Source organism: Bombus bifarius, unplaced genomic scaffold (assembly GCF_011952205.1).
Source record: "Bombus bifarius isolate JDL3187 unplaced genomic scaffold, Bbif_JDL3187 scf7180000008039, whole genome shotgun sequence".
Lineage (NCBI taxonomy): Eukaryota > Metazoa > Arthropoda > Insecta > Hymenoptera > Apidae > Bombus > Bombus bifarius.
The window spans coordinates 738,930-754,516 of record NW_022884409.1 but is presented as its reverse complement, the minus strand read 5'-3'; the positions used below and the strand labels follow the sequence as shown (position 1 = coordinate 754,516).

At 38.4% G+C, this 15,587-nt stretch overlaps 5 protein-coding genes and 1 long non-coding RNA gene across 10 annotated transcripts; 2 read left to right on the top strand and 4 right to left on the bottom strand.

The window, feature by feature from the left end:
* Positions 1 to 28: 28 nt before the first annotated feature.
* On the bottom strand, positions 29 to 1,197 carry LOC117207608 (SAYSvFN domain-containing protein 1). The gene is made up of 2 exons (XM_033447984.1): positions 691 to 1,197; positions 29 to 484 (listed from the first exon to the last, which is right to left on the bottom strand). The coding sequence occupies exons 1-2, from the start codon at positions 856 to 858 to the stop codon at positions 161 to 163; spliced, it is 492 nt and encodes a 163-aa protein (XP_033303875.1). The 5' UTR covers positions 859 to 1,197; the 3' UTR covers positions 29 to 160.
* LOC117207589 (L-asparaginase-like) lies at positions 695 to 7,973 on the top strand. Of its 3 annotated transcripts, none has more exons than XM_033447949.1 (9): positions 695 to 755; positions 4,229 to 4,384; positions 4,479 to 4,590; positions 4,707 to 4,821; positions 5,183 to 5,519; positions 5,952 to 6,266; positions 6,345 to 6,649; positions 6,724 to 6,897; positions 6,970 to 7,973. In XM_033447949.1, the coding sequence occupies exons 2-9, from the start codon at positions 4,267 to 4,269 to the stop codon at positions 7,330 to 7,332; spliced, it is 1,839 nt and encodes a 612-aa protein (XP_033303840.1). In that variant the 5' UTR covers positions 695 to 755; positions 4,229 to 4,266; the 3' UTR covers positions 7,333 to 7,973. The 3 variants fall into 3 exon arrangements, with proteins under 3 accessions (XP_033303840.1, XP_033303837.1, XP_033303838.1); XM_033447946.1 differs by lacking the exon at positions 695 to 755 and adding an exon at positions 1,762 to 1,941 and having other exon boundaries at positions 4,232 to 4,384; XM_033447947.1 differs by lacking the exon at positions 695 to 755 and adding an exon at positions 3,636 to 3,651.
* Positions 2,363 to 3,472, bottom strand: LOC117207610. The gene is made up of 2 exons (XR_004487561.1): positions 3,264 to 3,472; positions 2,363 to 2,484 (listed from the first exon to the last, which is right to left on the bottom strand). It is a non-coding gene; the product is annotated as an uncharacterized LOC117207610 (long non-coding RNA).
* On the bottom strand, positions 7,655 to 8,725 carry LOC117207604. 2 transcript variants are annotated; one of them, XM_033447976.1, is made up of 4 exons: positions 8,518 to 8,725; positions 8,246 to 8,429; positions 8,003 to 8,174; positions 7,655 to 7,934 (listed from the first exon to the last, which is right to left on the bottom strand). In XM_033447976.1, the coding sequence occupies exons 1-4, from the start codon at positions 8,695 to 8,697 to the stop codon at positions 7,778 to 7,780; spliced, it is 693 nt and encodes a 230-aa protein (XP_033303867.1). In that variant the 5' UTR covers positions 8,698 to 8,725; the 3' UTR covers positions 7,655 to 7,777. The 2 variants fall into 2 exon arrangements, with proteins under 2 accessions (XP_033303867.1, XP_033303866.1); XM_033447975.1 differs by having other exon boundaries at positions 8,003 to 8,141.
* A 966-nt stretch (positions 8,726 to 9,691) lies between these two features.
* Positions 9,692 to 11,477, top strand: LOC117207601. 2 transcript variants are annotated; one of them, XM_033447972.1, is made up of 5 exons: positions 9,695 to 9,998; positions 10,080 to 10,165; positions 10,310 to 10,499; positions 10,565 to 10,706; positions 10,796 to 11,477. In XM_033447972.1, exons 1-5 carry the CDS (start codon positions 9,993 to 9,995, stop codon positions 11,197 to 11,199), a joined length of 828 nt encoding a protein of 275 aa, XP_033303863.1. In that variant the 5' UTR covers positions 9,695 to 9,992; the 3' UTR covers positions 11,200 to 11,477. The 2 variants fall into 2 exon arrangements, with proteins under 2 accessions (XP_033303862.1, XP_033303863.1); XM_033447971.1 differs by having other exon boundaries at positions 9,692 to 10,165.
* A 640-nt stretch (positions 11,478 to 12,117) lies between these two features.
* LOC117207588 (transmembrane protein 8B) lies at positions 12,118 to 15,027 on the bottom strand. The gene is made up of 5 exons (XM_033447945.1): positions 14,811 to 15,027; positions 14,444 to 14,721; positions 13,716 to 14,348; positions 12,799 to 13,651; positions 12,118 to 12,730 (listed from the first exon to the last, which is right to left on the bottom strand). The coding sequence occupies exons 1-5, from the start codon at positions 14,990 to 14,992 to the stop codon at positions 12,568 to 12,570; spliced, it is 2,109 nt and encodes a 702-aa protein (XP_033303836.1). The 5' UTR covers positions 14,993 to 15,027; the 3' UTR covers positions 12,118 to 12,567.
* Positions 15,028 to 15,587: the final 560 nt, after the last annotated feature.

Sequence of the window (15,587 nt, the reverse complement as noted above, 5' to 3'; positions counted from 1 at the left end):
GACACTTTTACCATATACTTAGCTTAATTTTTAGAGTTCCTATTTTTCATTTGCATATCATTATGAATTACACAGACACAAACATTTATACACATACAAGTGAGTACAAAATATGTATTATTTTTACCTGTGATAAATTTAAATGTTCTACAACTTTAAATTAATGTATGTTTCCTATGCCATATCTTATTTCTCTCTCAAATTGAGAAGCATCAAGTGTTCCTTCGATAGCTTTGCAGTTTGGATTAAATACAGAATAGGCACTAAGTTCACCCGACTTTTTTGGTCTAGATCGAGTATTTAGACAAATAAATATTAATGTAGACAAAATAAAATATACTGCTCCAAATTCATATTGAATCGCAATTATATACAAGGTACCCCATAAAAGAAAATACAGTAGATATGTCACTATTCTTAGCATTGTACATTGTGATTGGTCTACACTGTCATCTGAACAGGTACTTTCCGCATCCTGGTCATCCTGCAAACTTTTCATCCTTAATCATACTGATTTATTGTATAAATTTTACAATAAATATTATTTCTTATGTAACAAACGTATTTATTATAATATCCTCCAATATTATTCACACCGTATAAAAGAGCATCCATAACTGGATGGAGAGTTATAATCACTGTCATAACATTTACAGTATCTTACATGTGTCACATGTAACATAACCTCACCTTGATATCGGATTTTAACGGTGCTGCCACCGAAAAATCTTCAGCTGATTTATTTCCATTCCACGGTAGGACAGTTTTTATCACATTCTTAATAGACTCTATCATTTCTTCCCTTCGTTTACGACGTCTATAAGCTTCGAGTCTCTCTTTTATGTCACTTTGAACCATATTGAACGTAACCGTCTTCTTCTATCAGAAGTACATTGCGTTATATTTATTCATAACTCGGTATACTTTACGATATAAGTGATATAACAAAATAACAATCATTTTGCAAATGATTGGTCACTTATCGCAGCTGTATTATTTGCACATCTTATTATTGGTCGATATGTACATGATGTATACATACTACATACATATAAACTGTCATTAATATGCTATTAAAGATTAATTGAATGAAGTTTGTCCAATATATGTACATATATTTGAACAACTTATTATGTATAGTAGAACAAGCCGATATTATGTTAAACAATATGATTTTACAAGGAAGATAGGTTAACAAATATTTTTATTAAAATAGTACTAATGGCGAACCAAGCCAAATGCGCAACAAAATCTGATTCTATTGACGTTAAATTACTCAATGTATTAGATACTCGGTTACTCGGTGGTGCCGTTGATTTTGGATCTTCTTTCATCATCTCCGGGATTTTGGCGATCATATTTAGAACTATGATTGCTCCGGTTGAAAGGGTTAAATTGATTTTACAGACACAGGCGAGTAGCCATCAAATAGGACATGCGAAACGATCCGCATACTCTGGCGTTTTAAATGCACTTATTAGAATACCTAAGGAACAGGGGTTCCTGTCTCTTTGGCGCGGAAATGTTCTCAATATTTGTCGATATTTTCCAGCCCAAGCAATTAATTTTTCCTTTTACAATATATACTACGGAATGTTCCAAAAAGTTTGTCCGATAGATTATTAATAAGAATACTTTTTTAAATATAATTTTGCGCGCGTAAACATCAAATAGTGTTACGTAGATGATTGAATCGAAGAATTACAGTCACATCGTTTTGCCATTCATGACCGGCGGTGCCGTCGGTTTAACATCCTGTGCGGTTCTCTACCCCCTTCATTTCTGCAATACTCGAATAACCGTAGATGTTGGCGACAGCAAGATAGTTAAGAGGGAGTTTTACGGATTCAGTGACTGCATATGCAAAATTTACAAAAACGACGGTTTAAAAGGATTATATCAAGGACTGTCTGTCTCTGTTTGCGGGCTATCTTTATACAGGTTTGGAGTATTTAACAATAATTGTATCAATTGATTAATCAATCTCAAAAGTATTGACCGTCTATTGAACGAATTTATACATTTAAATATTTCAACTTAATTCTTTATTTCTTACATTATACACTAGGTGCCCTGTATTTTACAAAATTCATTATTATTTATTCATTTATTTTTGATTTTATCTGCAAATAAGAGTTTGACGATAGATGAAAGGACAACATACAAATAGATATCGTGACAATAAAAATTTATTTATAACCCCATAGTGTGGTGATGTGAATAAAAAATTTTAAATGCATTTTGTAGGTCCATTTACTTTGGTCTTTATGCAACTGGTAAACGAACATATTTGAACAATTATGCAACAGATCATGACACAATGAACGTACCATTCTTTATGTCCTTGGCCCTTGCTCAATTATCTTCTTGGATCGCGACAATTGTTTCCTATCCCTTCGACACAACGTCTAGACAAAAAATGCTTTGGAGCGGCCGTGGTTCGAGAAGTTTCGTGTCAGTGCGACACGTGGTCAGTAAAAAATTCTGAAACAATTTTAATGAGAATTTTAAAGTTTCGTTTACTGAGTGCGACTATTCAATACTCCGTCAGATCACTACTATCATAGAAAAAGATGGTCCAATTGGTTTTTATAGAGGCTTAACTGCTAACTTAATGAGTACTCTTTGTGGATCTTTACTTCTGGTTACATACGATATAGTTAAGCTACGTTTTGATCAGTTAATGGAGTCGAAGGTATTCTGTTTGTAAACTATTTGTTATTTTAAAAGTCTACATTTAAAAAATTGCATTTTTTAGAATACTAAATCCGAAACTTGAAGATTGTTAAGAAGCTTAAATGTTTAGCAAATGTCAATACAAAAGTAAATTTAAGATGGTGCATTATTGGATTATACTTATACACATAAACGGTAATTGTTTATACAAATAAATTCTGAAAAAAATAAACCAATGTAAAAAATAGTTTATAATAATTCATAGAATTTGCTTATACGCCTACTTAGAATTTACTACACGATAGTATCAGTATTTGTTAGGAAAATTTTGTACAAGTAATACATAATTTTCTATGAGTCGAAGATTACGAACAGAAATTGCCAAGTGGAAAATGATGCAATGTTGTGAATCCAAGAATGTGTAACTGGCATTATCTAAAGCACGCGTATTGAGTTAGGTTAAATAAAAATTACTTATGCTAGATAGATCGTAGACAGTATAATAGTCACGTTCATGCATTAAATGCATCTTTCCAGTTTCAAGCAATCTTTCAAACTCTATACTCTTGACCGTGAAAAATGCGTACTTTGAATGAACTAATCCTCAGCGGTTTCTGTTTTATATCTTGAATAACCTCCATATTTTATATCGGTGGGGAAAGTGTTACATGTATTGAGATCTCGATCTGCGTATAATCGCTAAAAATTATATAACAAATCGCTCCTTACAGAAACTTCGTAGTGTCATAGTAACATTCTATCGTGACACATAGAGCGCTCACGGTAGAATCAGTTACAAACACACAAAGTGTTGCGTGTCCATACATCCGAAGAGGTGACCTAGACTTCTGTTTGCTCTACCCTGAGTGTATCAAGGGTAAGACTGGGAAGTAGGCAGTGCGAATAAAACAGAATAAATAGAGTCTAATAAGCATAGAGATATAAAGATAGAGTACGCGGGTCATACGTGACTGTGTAAGTGGATGCAATATGGGAATAAAAAGAGAACGCTGCATAGAGGGTGTTGTCTAATCAACCTGCACACTGATGTCGCTAGCTGATCGGTGTTATGCTTACATATTTACTATACGAATGCGTATGCGTTATTATACAAAGGCACAAGATGTCTCTATGCAATGTTCTTTCTCTATTCTTATATCGCTTTTTCAGCTCGTTCACGACCTCTATTTTTATACTTTTATGGTAATGAGATATTGTAGAATCAGGTTTATTACTCCTCATCACATTTTACATATTTCTTTAGTTTAGTTAAAAATTATTGGTCAAATATAGTTGCGTTTGGTATCGTTTTGATTGTACGATTGTCAATAATCCGATTAAGGAATTCTCCTAACAGTATAATAAAAAATTAAAAAAGATTATACTTTTCTTATTCCGGTAATTCGTTATCGGTTTGAATTACAATACATCGATGGAGATCATTGATAACATAGAACCTCGAGCCATGAGTTCCAAGAATTGATGGAGATAACCTTATAGGGGGGCAAGTTCGTTGTCATATGCATATATCTACACATTGTTGTGTATGTAGTAGTTGCAGAATCACGTTTGCAATCACAAGAAAAGAGGATGGAGCACCTTAGAAACAATAGTTCTGGTTCTTTGGCCATTGAAAGTGTCCGTGAAAGTCGTGTGCTCGTTCTTTATACCGGCGGTACCATTGGAATGATTAGAAATGAAGATGGAGGTAATACGTTTCTCTTTCTCTTTCACGTGAAATTATGGTTGAAATGGTTGTCGTTAAAACTATGAAGATAATACGATTTATTATCTTACTATAGTTCTCGTCCCTAAAGCGAACGCTTTCGTGAAAAAACTGCGAAATTATCCACACATTTACGATCGAGAATACGCGGAAAAACGATTCGGATTGATGGGGCCGCTTGTACTTCCGTAAGTGCATAATCGATCTAGTGATTGAAAAAAGAAGAAGTTAATAATCCTGATAAATTCGTAACGATACCTGACCAACTAATAGGTATTTATTTTTATTTGGTTTTTCTTTAAAGAATGACTGCGACAGACAGCAAACGTGTCATTTATAACGTATTGGAATATTCGCCGCTCTGTGATTCTAGTAACATGACAATGGACGATTGGATTCGTATTGCCCATGATATCAAGGTAACTTCTACTATGCAAGTATACATAGTTGGAGATGCTATATGTATGGTTTAATCAGATATATACATATATTCATAAGACCTCTTTCGGGAATGTATGCAAAGAAATGAGAGAAACATGAAAGCACGTAAATAACGTTAGAACATAGCGTAGAGATTTTTCCGATACCGCAACTACGCTCATTAAAGTGCTTGAAATGCTATTAATATCTCTTCTTTCGGAAATAAATACTTTAAATACCGGATATTTTTAGAAATAAATTTTATTTTATTGTAAACTATAGACAAAGAGTTCCGAAAGAGAAATAACTAACTAACTAATTAAATAAGCTTTACACTCAACAGGATATTTGCTGTTCTAGCAAGCTTACGAACGTTTCGACGGATTCGTAATTCTACATGGGACAGACACGTTAAGTTACACGGCATCTGCTCTATCTTTTATGCTCGAGTCTTTGGGCAAAATAGTTATTTTAACTGGCTCTCAAGTCCCAATTTTCGACAGCAGAAGCGACGGTTTGGATAACTTCCTGTCATCCCTAATAATAGCTGCAAATTACAACATACCGGAAGTATGCGTATACTTTGGAACAAACTTGATGAGAGGGAATCGTACCAGTAAAATATCGGCCACTTCGTTCGAGGCGTTCGATTCACCGAATTTTCCACCGTTGGCTAAGGCCAACATCACGATAGAAGGTTAGCAGTTGACCCAATTACAGGATACAATTCGCTTAATTGACTGTGGTTTTGCTCGTTTCGTGCAATCTTCTTCCACGAGATATTCTTTTGTCCGTTAAATGGAACTCTAAATGCAAATCGATACATGCAATGATAGCGTAATACGTACCAGATGATATTACAATTCTATGACGTTCGAAGATTCTTATCAGGAATCTATATTTGGAAACTGGTAGTTACATTAGCATTATCATAGAAAATAACGTGTTCGTATATGTTAATTTATTGAGATATGCACGTGTTAAACTTCTTCACAAACTACTGTTACAATATTGAAAATGTAGTTAAAGAGAACATACATAACGTGTACAATTGTAGTTTAAGAATGTCTTTAATATGTGCCGTTTTATCAGCGTCACTGTAATATACATATATGTATGTGCATTGTAGTGGATTATCGGGCAATATTCCGACCATTTACGTTGGAAAAGTTTCACGTACACGCGTCCTTGAACAGAAATGTTGGATTGCTACGGATATTTCCAAGTATGACTACGCACTTGGTAAGGGCGTTTCTACAGCCCCCGATCGAAGGTGTGGTGCTACAGTCCTATGGAGCAGGGAACGTGCCCACGAACCGAGAGGATATAATTAAAGAATTGTCCGCAGCTACAAAACGCGGAGTCATCATCGTCAATATTACACAATGCGCGACAGGCTGCGTTAAGAATTCATACGCACCTGGAAAATTTCTCGAGGATGCTGGTACACTTAAAATTATGTTAAAAATTCGCGATTCAAAAATTGCAGTATATCTAAATACAAAAGTTTAAAAATTTACAGGCGTAATATCGGGTTCTGATATGACACCAGAAGCTACGTTGACTAAACTCGCTTACGTATTATCGAAGAAAGAATGGGATTTACAAACGAAGCGTCAAATGATGCAGACGAATCTCCGCGGAGAATTAACTGCTCAACGACCGCCGTATCTCGAGGATATAGATCTTGTGGAGGCGGTTGCCAGATCTCTGAGACTTTCTTCAACGGCGGAACGTCAAGAATTGGGATCGATTCTTTTCCCTGCGATGTTGAACGCTGCCGTGAGGAGCCGCGATGTCGTGAAACTCGAAATCTTGAAAGGATACGCAAGTATATGTAATTGAGCCATTCATACGACACTCAATTTCTTTTCTTAAAGTAGTTTATACTTTCCAACTAGGGTGCAGATATATCGCAACAAAACGCAGATGGTCGCACGGCATTGCATATTGCTTGCTGCGAAGGTGATTTAAAAGTCGTCCACTGTCTTTTACGAATGGGTGCGAACGTTCACATCAAAGATCGATTTAACCGTACACCACTTACAGACGCGATAGAGTTCGATCATCACGAGGTATAATATCACTAGAACCTTGTATTTCGCATTTATTCCATTTCATGTCCCATTTCCATTTCGATTTTCCAGATCATTAATATTCTAATACATAATGGTGCACACTTACACGGAAGCGCATATATAATAGGAGAGAAAATGTGTGCCGCTGCAGCCGTTGGAAACGTGAAGCGTTTAACGTCGTATCAATTAGCGAACGCAGACCTTTCGCAGAAGGATTTTTCTGGGAGGACACCCTTGCATTTCGCAGCGCTACATAATAACACACAAGCTGTTCAATTCTTATTGGATCATAATGTGGAGACGGAATGTTTCGATAAAACGGAACAATCGCCGCACGATCTTGCTAAAGCGTCGGGTTCCGTAGATGCGGCGAGATTGTTGTCGCCGTTTTATTCCCCGAACTCGCTAGTTACGGAGGAAACTTCGAGATGAAAGTGAAACGACCGTTGGTCCGTAGCTATAATCACACAATTTTACACAAGAAATCACATCAGACTAAAAATAAAACCCGTGTATCTACGTTAAGTGGAATAGTATAAAATGGACATCTGTTCAACTATCTTTGTATTGTATTCGGGTCCTAGTTGAAATAATATGATTGCGAAGACGGCGGACCACGTAAATACGTTAATTTGTCGCAGAAGAGTCGTTAAGCATTTCATACAATAGTTAACGAAAAGTGAAAGTCTAAAGAGACGGTGATTATGACTGGATCACGCAGCAGTGCACGCGAAAATATTTCGCGCAGGATAATAACGTATTTCCTTGAGCGTGGTAAAGTGTGAGTTTGAAGTGTGAAAAGCCGATGTTCCTTCATTTTTGTACATAAATATTCCCTTCTGTATTTGTACAGTAATAGAGAGTATTCGTTACATCGTCACACTATCCCAAGCTCGTCCATCACGGTTTTTAAAAGCTTCGGCGTTATTAAACAATCCTTATAAATGTAAGCGCAATTATGATTTCCCTTTCGTCCGATAATTACAGCATCTTGAATGATCGTACCATTTGTAACATCTTTGAACCAGCTGTGACTGTTGATAAATCAATTTAAAACATCCTCGTAATATCAAGTTTCTGAGTGTTCTCTCTCTAATCTTACCTTGATAATCCATCGATTATTTTATCTGTACTCGTTGGATTCTCCGAATTCGCGGCTACTGAGACGATCGAACAAACGATACGTTGCATGCACGGAACCACGTAATCGTTGCCGAACATCATTTCATTAATAACGTTCCCTATATGTAACCATTGTCCATTATCCGTCGAGCCTAACGTTGTATACGATAAGAGAAGAAAAGACTATTAATGAATATAGAGAATTATAGTATCATTTACTTACGATAATTATACTGTGGATGCGCTTTAGAGAATAATGGCGAAACTACTCTAAACAGGGTGGCCATTAATCCAACAATTCCAAGGCTTTTCGTGTTAACGTTAAACAACGATGGAAATTCACCATTCTCCCCTATTTTATGTTCGAACGGTATCGAAAGGAAAGGAATAGTCACAGCCCAATCAATCTGTGACGATTATTATTATTACAAATAAGAAGACATTTTATCTGAATCGAGTGAAAGTTAACAATTACCCGAATTTTCTGTAACTTACACGAAATTCTTCTTGTTCCGAATCGAACGAGATCAACCCACCATTTGGATGCTTTCCAAATACCTTACTGTGTGTCCTCGACGTTTTTGCCTTTCCATTAACGTTATCCTTCGATTCAGAAAGGTGCAGCAGACAACATAGCGATAATAATATAACGTAGTATTCGAACGAATTTCTCATGATTTTTATTGTTCTACTAAAAAAAAAAAAAAAAAAAAAAAAAATTGAGCTGTAAAAACTGGTGCTGCTGCAGCTAATTGAAACAAATTACCAGTGGTAGAGAATTTTTGTTATACCTAGGATAGATCTGTAGTGGCTAGTATATCGACTAATTGGAACGAACACAGGAATACGTGTGAGCAATCCTTGATCTCTGCTGGCAGTTTTTGTACAGAAGCTAGCCCACTCTTGACAGGTAGGAAGCTCTATTCCGACGAGCGGAATTAACGAACCTAAGAGAGAATTCTGGTTAAATTACTGTACCGAAACAACGTCACCGCAGCTGTTACGCCGCTCATCGTCACGCCTAATTCCGCAAATTCGCTCGAGTCCACGTTTCGTAATTACGTATTCCCTCGTATTTCGTTATTTTCGCTAAGGCCGGTCTAGTTTAAGGATCTTCCACATACCTTGCACGATAAAACGTGCCACACGCATACAGAAATATTTTCGTCGATCGAGCGTTGTTTCGTTAAAATTCAAACGAAACACAGCAGGATAACGATCGAGAAACACTGACAATACTTGTTTAATTTATGTGCGCATTCATATGTGAGGTTTGGCAGTGTACGCATACGAGCCTCGACTTTCGTGAATTTTCCAGAGCAACCTGCAGAACGAATTCCTCGTCTTAAAATCAGGTAGACGACGAACGCATGGTCGCGAAACGCATATGGCGTTTCAATGTTTGTTACGAACAAAATATCACGAAATGCCCTTTCCCATTTCATTTACGAAATTGCTGCAGGATTATCGCCATCGTCGATCGTTGTCACGGACTTTGATTGACTGAAATAAAATCTATGTACCAACATGGTTTTATTACAACAACGATTACGATAAACAACGTCTTATTTTCCGCAATGTAACATCGCGTAGTCGATTGTTTCTAAAGAAATCGTCATGGACCTAGGAAGAGGTGGGTGAACGCGTTAACAGATGCTTATCGATCTTGCGAAAGATAAATTATTTCAGGCTCGACAACAATGCCGTCGTGAGTGATTCGCAGCGACAGTTTAGCGTATCGCTGCTTCTTCAGAAGAGACGAGCGGGTCACGGACCGTGATAGCGTCCCATGGAAATCTAACAATGAAAGCGAAACCACCGGCTCCAATTATGTCCATGGTTTGTCATGTCGTGACGATTCGGAGTAGGTGCATGACTATATATGCCAGGGACAATGTTCGTGTCGCCCAGTTTCTTCAGAGCCAAACGATACAACACAGCCACGAGGACTAATTTATTTTTCACGTTCCATGGAGGTATGCTTCGTAGAGGTAGCAAATTCGCGAAAGAAAATGTTCACTGTGAATAATATCTTGTTTGAAATCTTTTTGTCGCAGATGTCGTTTAATTTCCGGAATCCTGTCCTGCTCTTGTTATCTTTGGCGGCGATCGTCGGAGGCAACCCCAAGTTTGACGATGGAGGGTAAGATTCTTGCTGAGTTCTGTAGTGGTTATACGAAGACGTTTCTTACTCAAACTTCTTTTCCAAGCTCGCTTCGAGCTTTTTATCTCCTCATTCTTCTTCGAGTAATAATTCTCACGACTGAGCGAAACAAATCGTAAACAGGTTCATACCGAGTTCCATGATCTATCTGGAAAAGAACGCAAAGTCCCAAGATCAGATAGCTATGCCTTCCGAGCCAAGGCTACGCAGTGAGACATCAACAAAGCGGAGTGACGCGGACAACGACGTGGATATTACGGACCGCAGCCAAGAACCTCGATTTGGTTTCACGAACCTTGGTAGCACAGGAAGCGTAAGCAATCTTCGTTGAATCTGATCTTTATCGTCGATATTTAAGTAACATAGACATCGACACAGGGTTACGGAGTATCAACGTATGCTCCGGCGAAGATAGACTTGGGAGGATTGTTCTTAGGCGCTATCATAGGGATAGGTTCCATCCTCATCATACCTAAACTACTCTACATTCTTTCTGGCACTTACGGCCATTATGCAAGAAGTAAATTACTCGAAGCTTTATTTAAAAGAAAGGAAGATAAGAAAAACCATGAATTTCGCTTTAATACAAAATAATCGTCTCTATCGTAGGCGAGGAGAGTGGCTTCGCTCAAATCATGACAAGAATGGACGACGTTCTGGCTCGTCACGGTATCGACACGACATCCTGCATGCAACGAGCCGTCTGTACTTATTCGCAACAGGCCTCCTCGTCGGTGAAAGAGGCCAATAAGCTAAACGACGATGAGAAGGCCTCGTCGTTCGATCGCGTGATCGATACGATCACGACGAATCAGATTTTCCGAACGGCCATGGAAGGAACCGCGATACAAGAAGCGGTGGAAGCAGGAAGAGCCGGTCGAAATTGTTCGCGGACTTATTCACATTGCGGATTTTCCATGGAAACGATACTGTCTTTATTATCGAACGTAATTACCACTGTCGCCGCAGTTAATACAGGAACCACGACGCCCACAGCAAATGGGACGTTGTAATCGCTAAGAGTGAAAATTTCTGATTACGCGGTAAAATATCCTACTACGATTCTCGGACATTGAAGCGTAATGGAAATGTAGTCGTCTTTAGGTAAAGTTGAACAGGATAGTAACGAAGAATACATTAGCGCCATATGATAAACCGTATATCATATTATACGGTTTCATTTACGTAATCGAGTAGTCATTTATCATAAATACGATCAGTTCCTCGTAATGCAATTGAAATATTATTCGTAAATGAAATTAGTCGCAAGTATCTTCTAACAAATAAAAAAGGAACGAATTGCAACAATTTCCTTTTACGTTTATTTGGTCTTACACGCATGCGAACCGAGAAAAGTGAAATTGTTCCCGCGTAATATGACGAAGTCGCTAGTTCGCGCAGTTTGGCGTGTAACGCGACGACTTTCCTTCGACGTAGACACTTATTCTTTACACAATCCTCGTGTAAAGCAAACAGGACCGTATGTAATTACATAGCGTGACGATCTGTTATTTTTCAGTGTGAACACGATGTACAACGTTGTACGCTATTTTAAAGGTTCTGCGATCTCCGATGTAGATACGATAATCCTTTAGAGCGTACATAAATATAGAATTTTTCCATTAAAATGTACGAGTCGCGTGCGAGGTGTTGATTCCTAAGAGAATTAAAATGAACTTTGTCAAATTAACGTGAAATATCGAACCGTCGATATTAGAATTGGAACTTAAGCCCCCAAGATAGTTCTCGAGGAATTCGTTCTTAATTACAGATTATACAGCACTATGATATATTCACGTTAGTAAAGTGCAGTTTCGCTTTTACAGAAAAGATATTGGAAATTCCCTGTTATACTCTGCACATGTAATTATATGTACATATCCTAGAAGTTCTTTGGTCCTTAGCAAAATACATAAATCTTCGTTGAACACATTGTTAAAGCTATGTAATTTAGTTGACATTAATAAATTCAACAAACACAAGCAATCAAGCTTAATGTCGTTTGAATAATCCTATTCTGGAATGTATCTTAATCGTGATATAAAAACATGTTTGGAGCTTCTTAATTATGCAAATATAACGATAGACAACATTGAAGCAATTAACATTGTCGTGAATTTCGTATTGTTTCACAACGTACGTTCAGTAGCTGAATAGTTACCTATCTTATGAACATTATCTGATTTTTAGAAGAATAAGGTTTTTGGAAATTACAATAATATGCTCGATGTACCGTCGTCTACGAGCACTTTCGATTGCTAGAAATATCTTTTTGTACCTGATTCTTTCATTAAATTGGCAATGAAATTTTCTTTTCTAGACAATAACACTTTTCAATAACTTTCACTTGGTAAATATAAGAGAACATTTTTATATAACGATCATTTCATATACTGTCGCTTCGGTAGAAGGAGTATGGCTCCTATAGCGGCACACGCGTGCCACATACTGTGCACAATATAGTAATTCCTTCTTGTCTGCAGAAAGGCGTAACAAATAAGACCGAGGGAGATTAGAAGGAGACCAGCCGGAAAATAAATGCTTCTGTAAATGAAAACAAATTTCACTTAAAACTAATCTCCTTTATAAATTTCTTAAAACATTCTACTCACCTGTAGGGACGCGATGGATAACGAACCGTACCCCTTCTTTTGCATCTCATGCTCCAGGACAAACCGATCAGTGCAGAGCCCGTTATGGCTGGCAGGAGAAATACCCATAGAGCTGTACGATCTATTTGGGCACTCATGGCGAGAATAACAGCACCGGTTACTTGACAAAAAGCAGTGAGCTTTGGACCAAACGAAGCCATTGCTATCAACGTCACCCAAATGGACAGAAGGGCGTTGAAGAAGTCACAGAACTGTAAAACGTCCAGTCTCATGATGCATACGCCGTACACATTTTCTCCAGCTTCGCAGGCATGATAGAACGTCGAGAAAAACATCACAGCGGCGTAAACCATCGCCTCCGTAAAATACTCTCTACGCACGGCCACGTAAACGGAACCAATAAATGGAAGGTTGCTGAACGTTAGCAATAGTACGTGGATTATTATGTCGTTATTGTCGAGAACATAAGTGTCATCCGCACAATCGAAGCCTCTGTAACCGCCCAAACAATAACACGCGGCGAACACGAAACCGCCGCTCATGTAATTCATGCATTTCCCGTGATAGTTGCAGTGATCGTCGATGCAAGATAACGAAGAGATACGACTCTCTAATGTGGTGTTACAAGGGATCATGCAGTCACAGTCCTCGCAGACGGTCTCGTTCAGACAAATTGCTATACAATTGCAATTTTTTTCTATGCAAAATGCTCTCAGACTTATATGCCAGATTCCTGGCTCCGGGAATGGAACGTAAAGGGTGGCTGATCCTGTATAGTTTACGTAAATGTCTGCAGCTGTCGTGTTCTCCATTCGAGTGCAGCCTCCGCCGGCAGTGATATTCGAGTAATAACCTGGTAAATCAGGATTTGTTTTAACGACTATATCTCTCTTATTATTCGACTTTCAGTTGCTTACCTAATGAAATGCACGCGACCACGACGATGTTCTTCTTCTCCTTGTCTTTCGCGCCAACTACTTTCAAACTTAGAGCCAGAGTTCCACCGACGTCGTACACTCGACCGATTTCGAAGCTGAGGACGGACAACGTGTCTGAGGTTAAATTAAACGCCGATGGTTTTGTGCCGTTTCCCAGCAAGTGCTGGTAATCGAAGAGGAAAAAGTCAGGCGAGGACTTCCTCGTTAAATCCACCGACTTCACTTGACCCAAATCGTAAGCGGGAGAATTGTCGAGCAACTGTAAGGACATGTTAGAGCTCTCTCCGGAGAGCAACTGGAGGGTAACATAGTGAAACGCGTCCGAATAGGGTTTGAAGAATACCGTGGTGTTTGTAGTATTCATTATCATTCCCGTGATGTGATCCTCCGCAGTCACGTGGACCGCGATCCTGCATTCTTCGCCGCAAGTCGACTTTAATGACAAACTAGAATCCACGAATTCATTGGGTATTAACAACTGCATCACAGCCGAGTCCAAGCTTCCGTTCATATGCACTTCGTACTCGTATTTCGGATCCATTGGAAAGACTATAGAGGCAGATTCTAAAAGCAATTCCGCGTCCAACACTGTATAGCACAATGCTCCAAGTCCTGGAAATAACAATACGTATTTTCAACCGCTATCATCGTGCTAACGTCAATTGATCCTTATATTTTATCTTTTTTTTTTTTTTTGGATGATCAACCTTGTTGCCTGATCTTTCCGTTATCAGGGTCGCTCCAAGATCGAAACGCAATAGCATACCAATCGCCTGGCGCGGGTGCATCGATTTTTAGCATATATTCATTCCCGTTGCTTTGCATGTTTAGCGAATAATATTGGCGTCTTCCTTTCATAAGTTTCGCCGCGATCTTCGATCCATCCGGCCGCACGAACGGTAAGCTACCAGACTTCAGAAACACGGAAACATTTCTAGCTGAGCATCTACCTATTCCACCAGACTTTCCTTCCTTTGCAGTGAACCTAAAAGAAATAAACAATGTTCATTCATTTTCCATATAGAACAAAGTAATAGTGGAGGCTCGATTCTTTCCGCGCTATTCTAAGTTTACTTGAATGCTGCAGCCACCGTGTAATCCGGAACATTGAAGTGGATAATGGAGATGTGACGATAGGCGTAATAGTCGCTGAGAACATTGTCGGGTTGATGAGCAACCCGTTCCAATTTGCTGCACAGACATCGTTGTATCGCGAAGATCCATGCGAACGAAATAACTAGTACGATATCTCGCATATTATAGATCCTATTCGCCTCATAACAAGCTACTTCGACGGATCGGAGAAGGTATGTTGTCCTGACAACCTGTGCAGAAAAAATTATATACCTATCGGTAAGAATTTATTTTTTAACTGGAAGAGCGAGTGTGTTAATAGATGGAATCACAATTTTGCAGAGTCAGATTAAAGATAACAGAGTGGATAAGATTACGCGTGGCCAGTAATCAGTCGCGATATAAATCAGGAAATATTCGTGGTAATTCCCGAGCAGGAAATGAAGTAACATGAACTATACCTTAACTGTTGATTTTTTACGAGGCTCGTTTCAGACGTTGACGAAGTTTCGTGCGATACGTGTAATACGCGCGACCAAGTAGGTCAAATACCGTTGCCAATTCCCGCGCTTCCTGCGCTTGCAAGACGCGACTGCTTATTTGACTGCGCTTCCGTGCCATGATACAGAATAGCGTTCCTATCGGATTGAAACTCGTCGTCGTAGAAATTATAATCTCGAATAATACGAATTTTTTAAATTCGGTAGAAATACTTTAATAAGTAATCGAATAAATCCATCGGAAGCGCAGAAATTGAAAGCAAGATTTATTGTAGAT

Bases quoted from the DNA above. Each gene is read 5' to 3' on its own strand.
- LOC117207608 (XM_033447984.1), bottom strand. From the start codon at position 858: ATGGTTCAAAGTGACATAAAAGAGAGACTCGAAGCTTATAGACGTCGT. The intron at 485-690 runs GTGAGGTTATGT...AAAAGTTTGCAG, and splicing joins CGTTAAAATCCGATATCAAG to GATGACCAGGATGCGGAAAG.
- LOC117207601 (XM_033447971.1), top strand. From the start codon at position 9,993: ATGGAGGTATGCTTCGTAGAGGTAGCAAATTCGCGAAAGAAAATGTTC. The intron at 10,166-10,309 runs GTAAGATTCTTG...AATCGTAAACAG, and splicing joins CCCAAGTTTGACGATGGAGG to GTTCATACCGAGTTCCATGA. The intron at 10,500-10,564 runs GTAAGCAATCTT...ACATCGACACAG, and splicing joins ACCTTGGTAGCACAGGAAGC to GGTTACGGAGTATCAACGTA.
- LOC117207589 (XM_033447949.1), top strand. From the start codon at position 4,267: ATGGAGCACCTTAGAAACAATAGTTCTGGTTCTTTGGCCATTGAAAGT. The intron at 6,650-6,723 runs GCAAGTATATGT...CTTTCCAACTAG, and splicing joins TCGAAATCTTGAAAGGATAC to GGTGCAGATATATCGCAACA. The intron at 6,898-6,969 runs GTATAATATCAC...TCGATTTTCCAG, and splicing joins TAGAGTTCGATCATCACGAG to ATCATTAATATTCTAATACA.
- LOC117207588 (XM_033447945.1), bottom strand. From the start codon at position 14,992: ATGCGAGATATCGTACTAGTTATTTCGTTCGCATGGATCTTCGCGATA. The intron at 13,652-13,715 runs GTAAGCAACTGA...CTGATTTACCAG, and splicing joins GGTCGCGTGCATTTCATTAG to GTTATTACTCGAATATCACT. The intron at 12,731-12,798 runs GTGAGTAGAATG...TTTCATTTACAG, and splicing joins TATCCATCGCGTCCCTACAG to AAGCATTTATTTTCCGGCTG.
- LOC117207604 (XM_033447976.1), bottom strand. From the start codon at position 8,697: ATGAGAAATTCGTTCGAATACTACGTTATATTATTATCGCTATGTTGT. The intron at 8,175-8,245 runs GTAAGTAAATGA...ATACAACGTTAG, and splicing joins GCATCCACAGTATAATTATC to GCTCGACGGATAATGGACAA. The intron at 7,935-8,002 runs GTAAGATTAGAG...ATTTATCAACAG, and splicing joins ATAATCGATGGATTATCAAG to TCACAGCTGGTTCAAAGATG.